General features: G+C 44.6%; 1 protein-coding gene across 1 annotated transcript in view; it reads right to left on the minus strand.

Moving 5' to 3' along the window:
• The window catches only part of Snx4 (sorting nexin 4), a 59624-nt gene extending 44015 nt beyond the window's left edge, over positions 1 to 15609 (minus strand). Inside the window, exon 1 of the mRNA XM_075965890.1 lies at positions 15427 to 15609. Within this exon, the coding sequence (XP_075822005.1) occupies positions 15427 to 15567 (141 nt within the window). The 5' untranslated portion in view covers positions 15568 to 15609. The remainder of the gene's footprint in view (positions 1 to 15426) is intronic.
• Positions 15610 to 19452: the final 3843 nt, after the last annotated feature.

A 19452-nucleotide genomic window follows, 5' to 3' on the forward strand; every position in this document is an offset into this window, starting at 1 on the left:
AGGGAATGGCATAGCTGAGAAACTCTCCTAAAATCACAAAGATGATGTTAATAAGGCTTTAATCCCAACACTGGCAGGCAAATCTCTGAGTTCGAGGCCAGCCTGGTCTAAAGAGGGAGTTCCTAAAATCTCTAAGGTTTCCAACTGGAAAGCTTATGCTCCATCCATAGATGAATCAGGAAGTGTAAACAATCAAGCATAAGAAAAAAACCACTCTTGGGGGCTGGAGAGATGGCTCAGAGGTTAAGAGCATTGTCTGCTCTTCCAAAGGTCCTGAGTTCAATTCCCAGCAACCACATGGTGGCTCACAACCATCTGTAATGGGGTCTGGTGCCCTCTTCTGGCCTGCAGGCAGACACACAGACAGAATATTATATAATAAATAAACAAACAAACAAACAAATAAATAAATAAAAAAGAAAAAAAACACTCTATCAAGACTCAGGTAACAAAGGAAGAAAGCCCATACAAAAGAATGAAGACGGACTTGGCCTTAGTGCCACAATCTACCCCAAATGGCAAACATCATGGACATGTTCACAGTATCAGAAAGTAACATGCTGTTCCTTCTAAAGCAGAGTATTTGGAAGAAGTTGATAAACTGTTCTTAAGAGCCATATAAAATGCAGAAGACTTAGAGTAATAAAAACCATTTTGAAAAACAGGACCTATTCCATGCTGTTTCTGAAGAAGCCAGAGTAATCTGAATAGTGCAGAACGAAAGTAAGGACAGACACACGGACAGAAATAAACCCCACATTTAAGGTCAACTGATTTTAGCAAGTGCACGGAGGTAAGCCAGTAAGTAACCAGCAAAATACCAACAGGGAGGAGAAGGGGACTGGACTTTTTCTTTACACCATATACAGAAAAATAAGTTAAAGTGGCTCATACACATATATCTAAAAACCAAAAACTGAAATATCCAGAAAACATAGAAGGAAACCTTTGTGACCTTGGGTAAGAAGAGACTTCTTAAACACAAACTCAAAAGCACAATCAAGGATCACGCATGCTGGCCCACACCTTTAATCCCAGCACTCAAGAGGTGGAGGAAGAGCAAACATCTCATTTTCTGAGTTTGAGGCCAGCCTTGTCTACATAGTAAGTTCCAAGCCAATCTACACTCCACAGTGATTGAGACCCTTAACACACAAGAAAGAAACAAACAAAACAAAACCAAAACCCACACAATACAGGAGAAAAAAACTGAAATAAGACTTATTTTCTTCACAAGACACCACTTAGAAAAAGAAATGGTAGTATCTCTTAGAACTGGAACAATGACTGTAAATCATTCCTAGAATATACAAACAACACTTAGGACTCAATAATATGTCATTAAGAACATGAACAAGGAGCTGGGTATAGTGGCACAAGTTTGTACTCCTAGTACCCTGGAGTCAGAGGCAAGAAGATCCTGAGTTTGAGTCCAGACTACGCTATCCAGTGAGACCCTATAGCAAAAACATCAAGAAGGAGGCCAGGTAGTGGTGGCGCACAGCTTTAACTTGGGAGGCAGGCGAATCTCTGGAAATTTGAGGCCAGCCTGGTCTACAGAACTAGGACAGCTAAGGCTAAGAAACCCTATATAAAAACAAAACAAAACAAAACAAAAAAACAGAATTACACAGTAAAATCACTTCATAACAGCAGTGAATAGGTGAATATACGGGTAATTCCAACACTTGAGGAGTAGAGGACACAGCTCAGTGGGTAAAGGTACCAGATGCCAAGCCTCAAGACCTAAGCTTGACTGACCCACATGCTTCCGGAAGGAGAGAACAAATCCCACAAGACCTCCTCTGAACTCCACACATGTGCCATGGCATGCTCTCCTATCTCTCCCAATAGATAAAATAAACATGTTTTTATTGTTGTTGTTTTGTTTTGTTTTTGTTTTTTGAGTCAGGGATTTTCTGTATCCTTGGCTGTCCTGGAACTTACTATGTAGAAAGGCTAGCCTCGAACTCAAAGAGATTCACCTGCCTCTGCTTCCCAAGTGCTCTGTGATCAAAAGTGTGTGCCATCACTACCCAGCTAAAATAAATGTTTAAAAAATAATAATAAAGGTGCTGGAGAGATGGCTCAGTGGTTTGCCTGCTCTTCCAAAGGTCCCGAGTTCAATTCCCACAACCACACGTGCTCACAACCATCTGTAATGAGATTTGGTGCCCTCTTCTGGCCTGCAAGGATACATGCAGACAGAACACTGAATACATAATAAATAAATCTTAAAAAAAATAATAATAAAGAAGAGCTACAGAAGGTCTCAGCCATTAAGAACATGGTTTCAGCACCCACATCAGGTAGTTCTTATCTATAGCTCACCTCCAGGGGATCCAACACCCTCTTCTGATCACTGTAAACACTATCACATGCATCACACACACACACACACACACACACACACACACACACAAAAGGAGGGGGAGGGAATGGGAGAAGAAGGAGGAGGGGAAACTTCAGTCTAGATGCAAAATTAAAGAAAAAAAGGAATCCAATATAGAAGAATCTCAGCTTCAAGGTCAGCCTGGGCTATGTGGCAAGATAAATATAAGAAAGACAAAGATAAATAAAGATGCTTGACATTAGCAGTGTAGGTATAACAAAGACAGACAACACCGTGTGCTATGCCGAGGATCAGAAAAATGAGTGTGGTGGTCTGAATGAGAATGGCCCTGGCAGGTTCATCTATGCTTGGTCCCCAGTAGATGGAGCTGATTGGAAAGGATTAGGTGTGGCCTTATTGCCCATTATGGTCATGGACTCATCCTCTGAGACTGTAAGCCCCAGTGAACTCTTTCTTCCATAAATTGCTGTCTCAGTTAGGATTTCTATTGCTGTGATGAAACACCATGACCAAAAGCAAGGTGGGAAGGAAAGAGTTTATTTGGCTTACATACAATTTCACATCCATAATCCATCACTGCTGTGGAACAATCTTTGTACACTGTAAAATACACATAACTCTAACTGTTGGTTAATAAAGAGCTGCTGGCCTATAGCTGGGCAGGAGAGCCAGGCAAGGAGGACGTTGGGAAAAAGAAGGGCAGAGTCACAGGGGTCAAGAGCCAGACACAGAGGAAGCAAGACATGTAGAAAATGGGGTAAAAAGCCATGAGCCACATGATAGAACTTAGATAAGAAGTACAGATTAATTTAAGTTGTAAGAGCTAGTTAGTAACAATCCTAAGCTATCAGCCAATCATTTATAATTAAGTCTCTATGTGGTTAGAGAGTTGGTCAGGGGTCTCGATGAAAAACTCCACTTAAACATCACTGAAGGAAGTTAGGACAAGAACTAAAACAGGGCAGGAACCTGGAGGTGAAAGCTGATGCAGAGGCCATGTACTGGCCTGCTCCTCATGGTTTGCTCAGCCTGCTTTTTTATAGAACCCAGGAGCACCAGCCCAGGAGTAGCACCACCCACAATGGGCTGGTCCCTCCTACATCAATCACTGATTAAGAAAATGTCCTACACAAAAACATTTAAAAAAGAAGGAAAATGCCATTCAGGCTTGCCAGATATGGAGGCATTTTCTCAATCGAGGCTCTCTCCTCTGTGATGACATAAAAGCAGCCCAAACCACTGCTTTGATCACGATGTCTCATCACAGCAGCAGAGAAAGAAGGGGCACAACAACTGCTGGTGACAGTGTAGGCGTGGTGGTTCACATCTTTGAAATTACAGCACTCTAGCCTGACTATGGAGGTGTTTACTATGAAGCACTGCCATAAAGAATTTCTAAGTCTGCTGGGCTACAGCGAGACCTGTCTCAAATAGTCAAATATAAACTTAGCATATGATTGGCAATTACATTCCTACAAATCTGCTCAAGGGAGCACTCATCTAGACAAAATTCTTAAGAGCTAAATCTCAAAACAACCACAATGTCATCAAATTGCAAAAAAACAAAATATGAAATTGCCAAAAATAAAATATTATTCAGTAAGATTAAGAAATGCAGCTGGGCAATGGTGGTGTATGCCTCTAATACTAGCACTTGGGAGGCAGAGGCAGGTACTCCCTGAGGTGGAGACAGCCTAGATTACAGAGTGAGTTCCGGGACAGCTAGGGCTATATAGAGAAACCCTGTATAGCCCTGTCTCAAAAAAAGGGGGGGCGGGGAGAGGAAGGGAGGGGAACGTATGCCACAAGGATCACCCTTAAAAATATTCGGGGGGGGGGCTGGAGAGATGGCTCAGTGGTTAAGAGCACTGGCTACTACTCTTCCAGAGGTCCTGAGTTCAATTCCCAGGACCCACATGGTGGCTCACAACAACCTGTAATGAGATCTGGTGCCCTCTTCTGCATGTATGCCTTATCTCAGGCATACATGCAGGCAGAACACTATACATTAAAAAAAAAAGCCAGGTGGTGGTGGCACCTTTAATCCCAGCACTCGGGAGGCAGAGGCAGGCGGATCTCTGTGAGTTTGAGACCAGCCTGGTCTACAAGAGCTAGTTCCAGGACAGTCTCCAAAGCTATATATATATATTTCTCCCCCAGCGGCTGGAGAGATGGCTCAGCAGTTAAGAGCACTGGCTGCGCTGCTTTTCCAGAGGTCCTAAGTTCAATTTTCAGCAAACACATGGTGGCTCAGAGCCATCTATAATGAGATCTGGTGCCCTCTTCTGATGTGAAGGCATACATGGAGGAAATGCTGTATACAAAATAAATAAATCTTAAAAATTATTCTAAGTATGTAATAAAGGAACACACAAACAAAAATAAAAGCAAACAGAACCATTAAACAGGTTCAAGGTGTCAAGAAATCTGCCACCAGCCGGATGGTGGTGGCGTACACCTTTAATCCCAGCACCTTTAATCCCAGCACTCGGGAGGCAGAGGCAGGCGGATCTCTGTGAGTTCGAGGCCAGCCTGGTCTAGAAGAGCTAGTTCCAGGACAGGAACCAAAAAAAGCTATGGAGAAACCCTGTCTCAAAAAATCCAAAAAAAAAAAAAAAAAAAGAAATCTGCCAAAAATGGAATTCCAGAAAGCCAGAGACCACCATAAACCCTAGAGCCCAGAAGTCACAAAAACAGTTTGATTTATCACCCAAGCTTTAAAAAGCGGTTTCTAGACCTGCCTTTACTACTCAAGCCCGCCTGGACCAGAGGCCTGCTCTCTCAGGTCCTGCATGGCATGTTCTTGGTTTGGATGTGCCAACCTCTCAGACCAACAAAAGACTGCTCTGGTTTGAGGGCAAACAGTCTGTATTCTTTCATTTTCCTCTGTGTGTAAGAAGCCAGACTCAAAACACAGCAGACCAAATGACACTATTGATGCTTGAGGGGAAGAAGGAGGATTTAAACACCACGGGGCTGGAGGGAACTTGGGGGTGACAGGCATATTCCATTAAAGGATAGGTTCACAACCAAAAATAAAACTAGATTGTGCAGATGGTTGGGGAAATCATTGAACTGTACTTTACAATGGATGGATTTTTTCAGTGCACAAATTATACCTAATTTTGTGTGTGTGTGTGTGTGTGTGTGTGTGTGTGTCTAGGTACACGAGCCACAGTCCATGTGAAGAAGTCAGAGGGCAACTTGCAGGAATCACATCATTCTTTCTATGCTGTTCCTGGGGTCAAACTCAGGTCATCCATCACATATGGCACCAAGCACCTTTACCAGCTAAGCCAACACACTCAATCACAAACTATACCTAAAAAATTAGGATTTTAGCTGGGCGGTGGTGGCGCACGCCTTTAATCCCAGCACTCGAGAGGCAGAGGCAGGCGGATCTCTGTGAGTTCGAGACCAGCCTGGTCTACAGAGCTAGTTCCAGGACAGGCACCAAAGCCACAGAGAAACCCTGTCTCGAAAAAAAACCAAAAAAAAAAAATTAGGATTTTAAAACAGAAAATGTCTTTAATCACAGTATTTAGGAGGCAGAGGCAGGCAGATGTCTGTGAGTTCAAGGCCAGCCTGGTCTACAAGAGCTACTTACAGGACAGGGTCCAAAAACTACAGAGAAAAACTGTCTCAAAAAAGAAAGAAAGAAAGAAAGAAAGAAAGAAAGAAAGAAAGAGAAAAAAAAAAGAAACGTCTTTAATACCACCACTCTGGAGGCAGATCTCTGCGAGTTTGAGGTCAACCTGGTCTACAGAGTGACTGCCAGGACAGCCAGAGCTACACAGATAAAGCCTGTCTCAAAAAAACCAAAAAAAAAAAAAAAAATGAAAAACGAAAAAAAAGGAAGTTCCACAGAGCTATACTGTGAAGTAAATTATACAAATTTAAATAAGGAACAAAGTATGTCCCCACAAAGTTACACACAGAAAAGGGGTAAAGTAATATGGGCACTTAGGCAGAAAGCTGGAGTGGTGATACACACCTAGAATCCCAGCTAAAGAGGCTAAGAAAAAAACCAGCAGTGTACGGTAAGCTTGAATATCTCAACTCCCCCTCCCACTCCCCTCTCTCAAAGAAGATCATATGCCAACAAACATGAAATAGGCTCAGGAGCGACTGGCCAGCACTTCTGCTAAAGCAAATCCAATCATCAGTTTAATGGTAAGGAGAGCAGACAGGCGCAAACTGAGGAAAGCAGCAGATGACACCAACCTGGACAAGCAGTGCTGCACTGGGTCTCTCTGTAAACACTACTGACAGGACTGGCCAGACGCTCACAGCTGACAGTTACAGTGTGTGCTTGACAGTGTTACTCCCGAGTTTTCTGGTTGTACTGTGGCTACCTACACAGGATACTGTCCTTGCTGGTCCTGAAATAGCCTTGGGGAAAAGATGAAGCAACAGCATGTGGCAACCTGATCTCACACAGTTCTAGAAAACTGCATACATTAGTTTCTAGTCCGAATATGTTATGGTTTGTATATGCAATGCCCACCCCCGCTGCTGTATTAAATACTTAGTTCCCTACCTGTGGAACGACTCTGGGAGTCTGTTAAAACCTCAGCAAGAGGGGCTGGAGAGAGAGATCAATGGTTAAGAGCTTTTGTTGCCCTTTCAGAGGGCCCAGGTTTGAATTCCCAGCACCCACATGGCAGTTCACACAGTCTGTAACTCTAGTTGCAGGAGATCTGACACCCTCACACAGACACATATGCAGGCAAAACATCAATGCACATAAAATAAACAAAAAATTCAAATAAAACCTCGGGAGGAACAGCCTGTATGGAGGAATTAGGTCTCTGAAGTAGGTATCTGCCCTCTCCAACACCTCCCTCCCTGTAAGTGGACAACCTGCTTCACGTGCTGGGCACTATGATGTTCTGCCCCAGGTAGAATGAAGCTAAGGAGTCAGGTACCAAGGAGCCACAATCAGTCCTCAAGTTGTTTCTGTCACAATGACACAAATACAATTATAAATGTCAGATTTGAAAGGTTTCTGAGACCGTGTCACACTCTGTTCCAAGCTGATCTGAAACTCATGAGGAAGCCCAGGCTGGCTACAGACATAAGCCACCATACTCTAAAACAATTATAAATGGTCATATAGAGCATAATTAAATAAATTTTGCTTCAGTTATGCCAGGAAAAACAATACACAATCTCCAAATCATTGCAGAGGATAAAACAAACAATAACACCTCTTACTTTAGTCTAACACAAAATCCTAAACAGAAACCCATGTTAGGGGGCTGGAGAGATGGCTCAATGGTTAAGAGCACTGACTGCTCTTCCATGGGACCAGGGATCAATTCCCAGCATCCACATGGCAGGTCTATAATTCTAGTTCCAGGGGATTCAACACACTCACACAGACATATTTGCAGGCAAAACAACAATGCGCATTAAAATAAAAATAAACAAAAAGAAACCCCAGATAGAAATCATAAAATATGACAGAATAAAAATAAAGACAGCTAAAGAATACAAATACTTCACTCTCCCTGTGTACGGTGGTTTGGATGAGAATGGATCTATAGGCTCATATATTTGAAATATTGCGTACCTAGCTGGAGGAACTATTGGGGAAGATTCATTAGGTGTGGCCTTGATGGAGGAGGTGTGTCACTGGGGACTAGCTTTGAAGATTCAAAAGCTGATGAATTCCCAATGTCTTTCTCTTTGCCTGGTGCATGTGGGTCAAGATATAAGCGCTCAGCTATTGCTCCAGTTCCCTGCATGCCTGCCTGCTGCCATTTTCCTGCTATCATGGACATGAGCTCCAACCCTTTAGAACTGTGAGCCACCAAATTAAATGCCTTCTTTTTTATAAGTTACCTTGGTCATGGTGCTTTGTCACAGCAAGTGAAAACTAAGACAATATGGTAAATAGCACAGGATATAAAAGATTAATTTATACAAGACTTAAGACGGTAAAATGACAAATGCAAAGACAAGGCAAAGAAATTAGAAGAGAACAGCACATAGCCTCAGGCCCAGCAGACAACTGATACCAAGAAAAAATACAAGTCTGTAAGAGAGACAGTGCAGGAGAACCATGATGTTCAGGGCTAGCCTGAACTACACTGTATGAGTGCAAACATGTCAAAGTACTGTGCTGCCTGGCATACTGCAAGAGCTCACTATCATCTATTACCCAACACTTGTAGGTTTAGGTTTTTCTGATGGCAATAAAAACTAACGCATGCTTACCACATAAGCATTTAAAAGTTAAGTAACCTACCACACCTGAAGCTTTTATTTATCCATTTGCATCCTCATAATCTCCTTTCTAGGAGCGCTACCTCTGTGACTGAAATGGTTCCTTGGGGCTGCGACTACACTCAGCAGAAACGACTGTGTTGTACTGTAACTTTACACTAGTGTTAGCAAACCCCTGAGATAATCAACTTACAGAAAGCTTTACTTTGGAAATTCTGGACCATGACTGGCTGACGGCACTGTTTCTGGTCCAATAGCAAGGCTACTGGACTGTAGTGGGTGTAGCGCCTGCACTATCGGATGGTACGCGAGCTGGGAACAAGTTGGAGACTTAAAAACACACACACACACAGACAAGCAGAGACACGAGGACATGGGTCATCCTTGAAACAACAATGCCAAGTTTATTGTGCTTCAGAGAAGCTTATACAGGGATCCTTAACGGATAGCCCCAGCTCTCGGGATCTTTCAGCGGCAGGCCTCACCAGAACCCACTCCCTGCATCAGGGTCTCGTGCTCAGAGCAGCTGCAGGCACAGGTAAACAAGTTGTTTCACACAGTTCACTCCAGCAGGCAAAGGGTCTGAGGCAGGCAAAAAAGTCAAGGGGCTAGGGGTCTGCAGAGAGTCTAGAGACCTCTACTGACTTGAAGGTACACACACTACATCCCACCTAATGGAAATCTCCACCACATTCCAACCGTACCATCCTCAGACCAAACCTCAACAACTGGACTTTTGACAACAACTGCAGTGGTTCTGGGTTCAAAAATGGTATGCTTTGTGAGACTCAACAGTGAAAGCTATTTGGTGTTTGGTGAGAATCTGCTGCCTGGTTCGAAGACAGACCTAGTTCACTGTATTCTTTATCACATAGGAGAAGAAAGACCTCTAAAAGCCAGCTGAAGCCGGGCAGTGGTGGCGCACGCCTTTAATCTCAGCACTAGGGTGGCAGAGGCAGGCGGATCTCTGTGAGTTCGAGACCAGCCTGGTCTACAAGAGCTAGTTCCAGGACAGGAACCGAAAAGCTACGGAGAAACCCTGTCTCGAAAATCCAAAAAAAAAAAAGCCAGCTGAGTGCTGGAACACCTATCTCTTGCTTCCTGTCTACCAAGCAAGCAGTGAGGAACAGCCCCCACCATAAGCTCCTAAGCTCCTACCGCCCTGATATCCTGCCCCACACAAAGGGTCAAGTAACCATGGACTGAACCCTCTACCCTCTAAAACTGAGCTAAGACAAATCTTTCCTCCCTTAAAAGTCAAATGAATCAGGAAAAATAGAAAAACATCTCTAAAATCCCTTCTGCATTACTATTACTCATGAGGACTTCTAGCTTGGTCTAGGCACTTCTCAAAGGCCCTATCATAAAATCCCACCCTGGGGATTAGGCTCCAACCTATGAATTTGGGGAAGAAAAACACATCGAGCCAACAGCAACAACTGAGGAAAAATGACGTTAGAAACTGGGCGTGGATGGCACACTCCTTTAATCCAGCACCTGGGTGATGGAGGTAGAGGGATCATGACTTCAATGCCACCTTTAACTACACGGTGAGTTTGTAGTAAACCTGGATTATGTGAAACCATCTTTAAAAAATAAAAAAAGGCTGGGCAGTGGTGCCACACACCATTGATCCTGTTACTCAGGAGACAGAGACAGGCAGATCTCTGTGAGTTCCAGGACAGACTCCAAAGCTACACACAGAGAAACCCTGTCTCGAAAACAAAACAAAACAGTTATTTTTAAAATTCTATTTATTTAGAGGTAAGAGTCTCAAGCACTGCTGGCTGGTTTCAAACTCACTACATAGCCAAGAATGATCTGAACTTCTGGTTTTCCTTTCTCCACACCCCGAATGACATGTACCAGCATGTCAGGCTCACAAGATGCTAAAGAGCACATCCAGGGCTTTATGCATGCTAGGCAAGCACTCCACAAATCAAGCTGTATTCCCAGCCCTTCGAAAGTATGATTTAATCCTTTGTAGCTTAACTAGTATTAGTTATCATTCTGTCACTAAAACTACCTGAGGGGTCTATCTAAAGGAAGGGTTATTCTGGCCTGCAGCTTTGGAGAAGCCAGACTAATGAGCTGGCTCTTGCTTTGGGGCTGTAGCAAGGCACAATACATTAGCTGGAGTGTGAGTACTCGTGTCATAATAAGAGAGCAGGGGGGAATGGGTGAGAGAAAGGGTGGCAGGGTATTGTGGTAGTCGAATAAAAAAATGTCCCCATAGGCTAGCTCATGGACTTGAACACTTGGTCCCCAGCTGATGGCCTGTTTGGGGAGGTTATGGAACCTTCAGGAGGTAGAGCCTTTTGGAGGAAGACCATCACTTAGGTGGACTTTGAAAGGATTTATAGCCTCGTCCTGCTTCCTGTTCTCTCTTTGCTTCCTTCCTGTATAATTTGCAGCCCGCTTCCTGCTCCTACTCCTAAGCCATACCTTCCCTGCCATAAAGAACTCTTCACACTCTGGAAGTGTAAGCCAACACAAACTCTTCCTTAAGTTGTTTTGGTCATGGAATTTCAACATTGCAATAGAAAAATAACTAAAACAGGTGTCAATAATTCCTTCAAGGGCATAACCTCAATTACTTAATTTTATCTAGATTCCAGATTCCACTACCCCCAAACAGTGTCACATGCTCAGGAACAAACTTCCTTTTGGGAGCCATCCAAAGTCCAAGCTGTACCAAGCCTCTTCCCTCTCACCTTATCCTCATCTGCAGAGCTCCACTTAGACCTGCTGCCAATCAGGGAAGGTGCTAACAAGCTTGAGAATGCCTCTAAGTACCAGCTGAGCAAACTCTCTTAGTTTTACCAGCACTCCCAGGCCTAGGGCACTTTCCTTCAAACAACCACTTATAATTCCTCAGGCAATGACGCTGAGTGAAGACAAGCTCCTGTGCCAGCCTCTTAACTCACTAAGAGCTTTCACCCTGGAAAAGGAGCACTCTTACTTCCATCCTCTCCCTTCCCTTTTGCTAGGACTGTAACTACTTTTCTTATCAACCGGATTCCTCTCCTGTTTCTTTCATTTTCTAAATTATTGTTATGGCTTGTCTGGGGGTTGTTTTTTGTTTGGTTTGGTTTTTGTTTGTTTGTTTGGTTTTGTTTTGGTTTTGGTTTTTTTTTTTAAAGATTTATTTATTTATTATGTATACAACATTCTGCCTCGATGTATGCCGGCATGCCAGAGGAGGGCGCCAGATGTCAGTACAGATGGTTGTGAGCCACCATGTGGTTGCTGGGAATTGAACTCAGGACCTCTGGAAGAGCAAGCAGCCAGTATTCTCAACCTCTGAGCCATCTCTCCAGCCCTTGTTTTTGGTTTTTCGAGAGAGGGCTTCTCTGTAGCTTTGGAACCTGTCCTGGAACTAGCTCTTGTAGACCAGGCTGGTCTCGAACTCACAGAGATCCACCTGCCTCTGCCTCCCGAGTGCTGGGATTAAAGGAGTGCGCCGCCACCACCGCCTGGCTTTGTTTGTTTTTTTTAAAACAGGGTCTCGATATATAGCCCTGGCTGCCTTAGAACTCACTATGAAGACCAGGCTGACCTCAAACTCATAAAGATTTACCTGTCTCTGCCTCCTGACTGCTAAGATTGACTATAGGCTTTTTATATTTTGGTTTTGTTTGTTTGTTTCAATGAATGTTCTCTTCCTTCCAAGAATACAAAAGGAAATGGGGTTAAGATTTCTTTTTTTTTTTTTTTTTTTTTTTTTTGGTTTTTTGAGACAGGGTTTCTCTGTGGTTTTGGAGCCTGTCCTGGAACTAGCTCTTGTAGACCAGGCTGGTCTCGAACTCACAGAGATCCACCTGCCTCTGCCTCCCAAGTGCTGGGATTAAAGGCGTGCGCCACCACGGCCCGGCAAGATTTCTTATTAGAGAATGGAAAAGGACCAGAGAATCAGATGGGAAATAAAAGATAGACACACACACACACACACAAGCACGTACAATACACACGCATGCGCCTATACATAAATTAACATGTATACAAATTAACATAGACAAATGAATGTTAGATTCTCTAATGTGAGTTCATATTAATATATCCACAAAATAATAAAATTTTATCATCATGGTCAAAATCAAAGTCCTTATGATGCGGCCAAAAGACACAAAGGCTACGTACAGTTCTGCAGTAAAGCATTTGCCTAGCATGTGTGAGGCTCTGGGTTCAATCCCAGAACCAGAAAAGGGTGAAGGCGGGGCATAACCACAGGTTTGGAAAACATTTTAAACTCTGGAAATATCCAGTATTCATAAAAGACACATCTGGCCCTGCTGATGGAAGTGGAAACTGAAAAGCCACTTTGGAAACAATCAAGCACTAACTGCTGGGGCTGAACATACTACTAACCTATAATCTGCAATGCCGCTGCTAAATTTAGACTAGAATCTTGGACACTCCGTACTAAGAGATATTTAAGAGGAAGCTCATGGTAATTCTTTAAAACAACAAAATTTTCATTATCCAACTATCCATAAACAGAAGAGATGAACCAATAGTTGACTACTCAGAAAAAAAAAAGGAGTACATGAAAATAAATGAGTTAAAATGCTTTTGAGATAAATCCTAAACAAAACCATACCGAAAATATTTCATTTATGAAACTTCAAAATCAGGTCAAAAGAATATACTATTTTAGGGATACTTAGAGTCACAAAGGTACGGCAGCTCACACCTGCAACCCCATCACTTGGGAGGATGAAGGAGGAGGACTGCCAAAACTTCAGGGCTAACCTGAACTAGAGTGAGACCCTACAAAAATAAAGCAAAAGTGCCAAGATCGTGAAACCTTGTCAAAACAGAAACACATATGAGAATATTCTAAATCTGAGCTGGAGAGATGGCTCAGTGATTAAGGTGGCCTTGCAGAAGACCCAGGTTCTGTTCCCAGCATCCCTACCTCCACTTCCAGAGGATCCAATGCCCTCTTCTGGCCTCCACAGGCTTGCACATGGTGCAAATATGTATATGTGTGTGCGTGTGTGTGAATTTAGGCAAAACACACACAACAAGTAAAATAAATCTTAAGAGTCCATACTGTTTATATAAAGACCCACATTCAATTCCCAGTACCCATAACAGGCAGCTCCTGTAACCACAACTCCAGAAAGTCACACCTATACTCAGAAAGTCATACCCACACAGACACATAATAAAAGAAAAGCTACTGTCAAAACTATGTATTAGCCGAGTGTGGTAGCTCATGCTTTTAATCTTTTTTTTTTCTTCTTCTTCGAAACAGGGTTTCTCTTTAGCTTTAGAGCCTGTCCTGGAACTAGTTCTTGTAGACCAGGCTGGCCTCGAACTCACAGAGATCCACCTGCCTCTGCCTCCCAAGTGCTGGGATTAAAGGTGTGCACCACCACCGCCCGGCAGATCATGCTTTTAATCTCGACAGACGGATCTCTATGTATTCCAGGCCAGCTATGGCTACATGGTGAGGCCATTATATGACATTCCTGAAAAAGGAAAAACAATGGAAATGATGAAAAACAAAAAAAAAGATCAACGAGTTGGGGTTGATGAGGAGAGTTAAGAACAGACAAACACTGGGGATTCTTAGGACAGTGAAAAGTTTGTGTAGCAGTGTATGACGGATCATGTCATCTTACATATCCCAAACACACAGAATGTGGGTTACCAAGAGTGAACTTTAAACTATGAACTTTGGGTGCCAATCTGGGCTCATCCAGTGTAACAGAAACCAGTGCTGATAAGAAGTCTGAATGTAGCCGGGCGGTGGTGGCGCACGCCTTTAATCCCAGCACTCGGGATTCAGAGGCAGGCGGATGTCTGTGAGTTCGAGGCCAGCCTGGTCTACAAGAGCTAGTTCCAGGACAGGAACCAAAAACTACGGAGAAACCCTGTCTCGAAAATCCAAAAAAAAAAAAAAAGGAGGAGAGTATATGGTATAAATATTCCCGTTTTCCTTTCAACTGGATGGTGAGCTTAAACCTGTTCTAAAAATTTAACGCTTTAAATTCGTAAGTACACAGAAACAGTTTAAGAGGTCAAAACCTCCAACTGCTGAGAAATTCCTCGTTAGCTTGTCTCGGAACTTGGTCATTTCTAGAAATGTATCAATCATAAAAATGCACGCATTACTTTAGCACGGACACCTGTTGGGAGGTGTCAAGAAAAAAGAAGGGAGGAAGGGAGGGAGGAGAGACAGCAACAGGAGCACCAGCAGCAGTATAGTGGACAGACCACACAGAGGGTCGAGCCTCTGGGCACCACAATGAGCTTCCCAAAAGCTTTTTTATCACAGTCTGCAAATCTGTGAAGGCCCTCTGGGATGGACGCATTCACAGACAACGATACACTTCCCCATCTTTGCTCAGTTAAAAAGCGCAGATTAACCAAATGGGACTTCCCAAAGCTATGACAGTCGGGGTGGGGATGAGGAGATCAAATCCGTCTCCTGGGGAAAGGCACTTATCCCAAAAACGAAATGACGACCAAGCAGAGTTCAACAAATGTTTCCCGACAGGGCACAGGCCAATACCCCCTTACAGCGCACACTCCCCGCTCACCCTGGGTGGAGCCGCCTCCCAGCGACCCCCTCGGCCCGCCGGAAACGGCAGCGAGCCTTCGAGGCCAGATCCCGGGGGACGCGCCCACTGACAAGCCGCGGGCCACGCCACCACGGGCGCGCGTGACCGCGCCCACGCGGCCCTCCCGTGCGCCGCGCCTTTGGGTCCATTTCCACTCAGCTCTGGGTCATCCTCCGGCCTCGGGGGCCGCGCCCACCAGTACCAGTCAGGGGCAGCCCGGCCCGCTAGGCCCCGGCCCCAGGCCCGAAGCCTCTGTCTCCCTCTCCTCACCGTGTCGACCCCTGAGCTGTCTTCCCGGGTGCCCTGGGTCTCCTCGCCGACTGCGGCTTCCAGCACAGCGCCAGGGCCCCCCAGCGGCTCCAGGGGTGCAGGCTGCAATGGCCTCTCGGGGTCCGGAGGTGTCTGCTCCATAGCCGCAGTTCGGCACCGCGAATACAGTGCGCCTGCGCCGTGCCTAGCCCGCGGCCGCCCCGCCCCCTGCCTCCTGTAGTCCCGCCCCCTGCCCACAGAAGCTCCTCCCCGGCAGCTGTGAAGGCAGAAGGCTGAACAGAGGGAAGTAAGGGAAAGCTAAGGGGAATCCGCAAAGACATTGGTCAGCTACGAAACTGGAAATCTGGAAGAACGGGTGGAGACAGAACAAAAGAAGTGAAGGTCAAGTGAACTAAAAAAAAAAAAAAAAAAAAAGCAGAAATCATAGTAGGGTTGTGGTGGCGTACACTTTCAATCCCAGCACTCAGGAGACAGAGGCAGGTGAATCTCTGAGTTTGTCACTAGCCTGGTCTACCGAGTGAGTTCCGGGACACCCAAGGCTATACAAAGAAACCCTGTCTCGGAAAAAAAAAAAGTAGTGGGGGAGAGGAGAAATTATTAAGATTGGGGGGACCCTTCAAGTAAATTCAAAAGAAAAGAAAGGTCTTCTGACCATCACCCTTGCCGGACATCCACAGTTCTGTTTCCCCAAGCACAGACTAGAGCAGCGTCAATGATTAACTTTCAGAGGTTGAGTAACACACTCAGCAAAGATAACGCTGAAGGGTTTGAGGGCTGTGAAGACAGACGGGCTGCGGGAGGGCGGGTGTTTAAACCTCAGACACTGACACACTGGAGACCTGATCATTTTCAACACAAGTCTCCCGTAATTTTCTGAACCTGCACCTCTGTAAGATTCACTGTGGTTGCCTGAAAAAGCTCTCTGGCTGTAGCCAAAATAGAGGATCTTGAGGTCTGTCTTTCTGAACAAAAATCTCCTCTCAGTTTTTCAAGGACCCAAACGGATCTTTCTTTCTTTCTTTCTTTCTTTCTTTCTTTCTTTCTTTCTTTCTTTCTTTCTTTCTTTCTTTTTTTTTTTTTTTTAGTTTTTCGCGACAGTTTCTCTGTAGCTTTGGAGCCTGTCCTGGAACTAGCTCTTGTAGACCAGGCTGGCCTCGAACTCACAGAGATCAACCTGCCTCTGCCTCCCGAGTGCTGGGATTAAAGGCGTGCGCCACCACTGCCCGGCTCAAATGAATCTTTCTGAAAACAGCCTTTTCATGTTATGAAATGCAACTTTTTCCTCCTGGAATGCAATTTCCTCTCTCTCTCTCTCTCTCCCAAAGTTCCATTCATACTCTAAGCCTTTTCCATGCTATTTTACAATAATTTGTGTTCCCAGCCCGGCGATGGTGGCGCACGCCTTTAATCCCAGCACTCGGGAGGTAGAGGCAGGCGGATCTTTGTGAGTTCAAGACCAGCCTGGTCTACAAGAGCTAGTTCCAAGACAGGCTCCAAAGCCACAGAGAAACCCTGTCTCGAAAAACCAAAAAAAAAATAATAATAATAATTTGTGTTCCCATCCATCTCTATCACTAGACTTTGGACTCCTTTAAAGCAGGGACCCACCCTGTCTCGAATAAACCAAAATAATAATAATAATAATAATAAAATAAAGCAGGTACCCGCCAGGCCGTGGTGGCGCACGCCTTTAATCCCAGCACTCGGGAGGCAGAGGCAGGCGGATCTATGTGAGTTCGAGGCCACTGGTCTACAAGAGCTAGTTCCAGGACAGGAACCAAAAAGCTACAGAGAAACCCTGTCTCAAAAAAGAAAAAAAAAAAAAAGGTCTACAGAGCTAGTTCCAGGACAGGCTCCAAAGCCACAGAGAAACCCTGTCTCGAAAAACCAAAAAAACAAAACAAAAAAAAAAAAGCAGGTACTCACTCCCTCCATATCCTCCCCCCCCCCCCCCCCACAAAGCCCAGAATACTTAGGTTTGGAGGAATTTTCTTGCTTACCAGGAATTAGTTACGCCAGGCAAACTCCCAGAAAGCATACTTTTAAATCAGAAGAGGCTCACTAATCGCAGGAGGGATAGATTTGTTCTCCGTAAAAGACTGGATCCTAAAGCCAGCAGGATGCTTGCTGTGCACAGGTCTCTCTGTACAGTGAGTGGGAATACGGAAAAGTCACCTGGCTTGATGAGGCAGTCTCTGAAGGTCATAGTACTGTCCACTGTTTTCACTTCTTTTAAATGTGTGTGTGTGTGTATGTGGTGTGTGTGTGTGTGTGTGTGTGTATATATATATATATATATATATATATATATATATATATATATATATATGTGTGAGAGAGGGAGAGAGAGAGAGAGAGAGAGAGGAGAGAGAGAGAACTGCCTGGTAGTAGTGGCACACTCCTTTAGTCCCAGCACTCAGAGGCAGGTGATTCTCTGAGTTTAAGGCCAACCTGGTGTAGACAGTGAGTTTCAGGAAAAGCCAGAGCTATAAAGAGAAACCCTGTTTGGGTAAAAAAAAATAGATAATAAATAAATAAATAAAACTGAAACTGGGCAGATTCATTGGCTACCTTGAATCCCTCATTCCTCCATACTCTTTGTGTGTGAAAAACTTACAAGGTTGGGGATGTAGCATTTGACATTAGTAGCAATTTCCTTGTGTTGTCTACCTCACGTTCCTGTCAAAAATGTTTCCAAAGTGTCTTCGCTTAGTGCTTTGTTTTGTCCTGTAACATAGAAGCTTCCTGACTAGGAGGGAACAGTGGTGCGCTGCCCGCCTAACATCCACAAAGCCCTGTAGATACCCAGCATGTACAAGACTCTGGTTTCAGTCGCCAGAATGAGAACAAGGAAGTGGGGAGTAGGGTATGGGGGGGGGGGTATCAGTCAAAAGGGTTTTGGTTTGGTCTGGTTGAGCTTTTATTCAGTGGAGTTTGTTTTGAATCAGGGTCTCACTATGTAGTTCCGGTTGGCTTCCAGCTCACAGACATGCCTGGCCAAAAGGGTTCTTGAAGAATCTATTAGAGCCAAAGGAGCTTCCTATGGCGGCATGTGCTCATAACCCCAGGAACTGCGAACCAGAGACAAAGGAACGGCAGGCTTGAAGCCATGGTGGACTACGTGGAGAGTTCTAGGTCAGTTTGGGCTACACAGTGAAACCCTGAATCCAAATAAGTAAAGATCTAAATTTAGAGAATTTGGCTTTGGACTGGAGAAATAGCTCTGTGGTTGAGAGCACTTGCTGCTTTCGCAGAGGATTGTGACAGGCTCCCAGGCTTTAGTAGTCCGCCAGCTCTCACCACAACCGACGTCATGATGAAAGTACCGTTAGGGCCATAAAACTCAGCACTGTAGACAGCACCACCTGCCAAGACCTAATCTATCAAAGTCCATAGGTCTGGGGAAATCTCTCTATGCACTAAGCTTGCTTTTTGTCTTCTTTGTGCTGCTTCTGGCTAACTAGTCTTACTTCCTGAGGTGTGTCAACCCAAGATATGATTTTCTGCCTAAAAACTCACCCTGAGAAAGGTTCAGGGCTACACTGGGATCCCAAATGCCCAGTATAGTATATGGCTAAGAAATACATTCTGTTGGCTTAAACCTTTGCCCGACAAAAGACCTAGGTTTGGTTCTCAGCACCCATAACAGACTGCTGTAGCACACTTCTGTAAGTCCAGTTCATAAGGATTTGGTGTCCCCAAAGTTACTATAATTTAGATAGGCATGAAGGGCCCCAGCCTTTTCTTCTGGTCCTGGTAGCTGTTTACTGTGAGTCTGCAGAAGCAAAGAATCAGCATGTGTGGAGGGGAGGGGTCAGAGGAAACAAGAACACAAACAATAACAAGTCCCAGTTTTCCTTTGCTAAAGCCAGCTAGTCAAGAGCGCCAGCTTCCTAGCGTCCTGGCCTCCAGGCCATGTTAGCGTTCCTGGTGCCTCCCAGGCACGTCTGTAGAAGTCCGAAGACATTCCAGGAGCCTGTGCTCACCTTCCACCCTGTGGGTCACAGTGATCAAACTCAGGTTATC

This window comes from Microtus pennsylvanicus, chromosome 1 (assembly GCF_037038515.1).
Source record: "Microtus pennsylvanicus isolate mMicPen1 chromosome 1, mMicPen1.hap1, whole genome shotgun sequence".
In the NCBI taxonomy this organism is placed as follows: Eukaryota; Metazoa; Chordata; class Mammalia; order Rodentia; family Cricetidae; genus Microtus; species Microtus pennsylvanicus.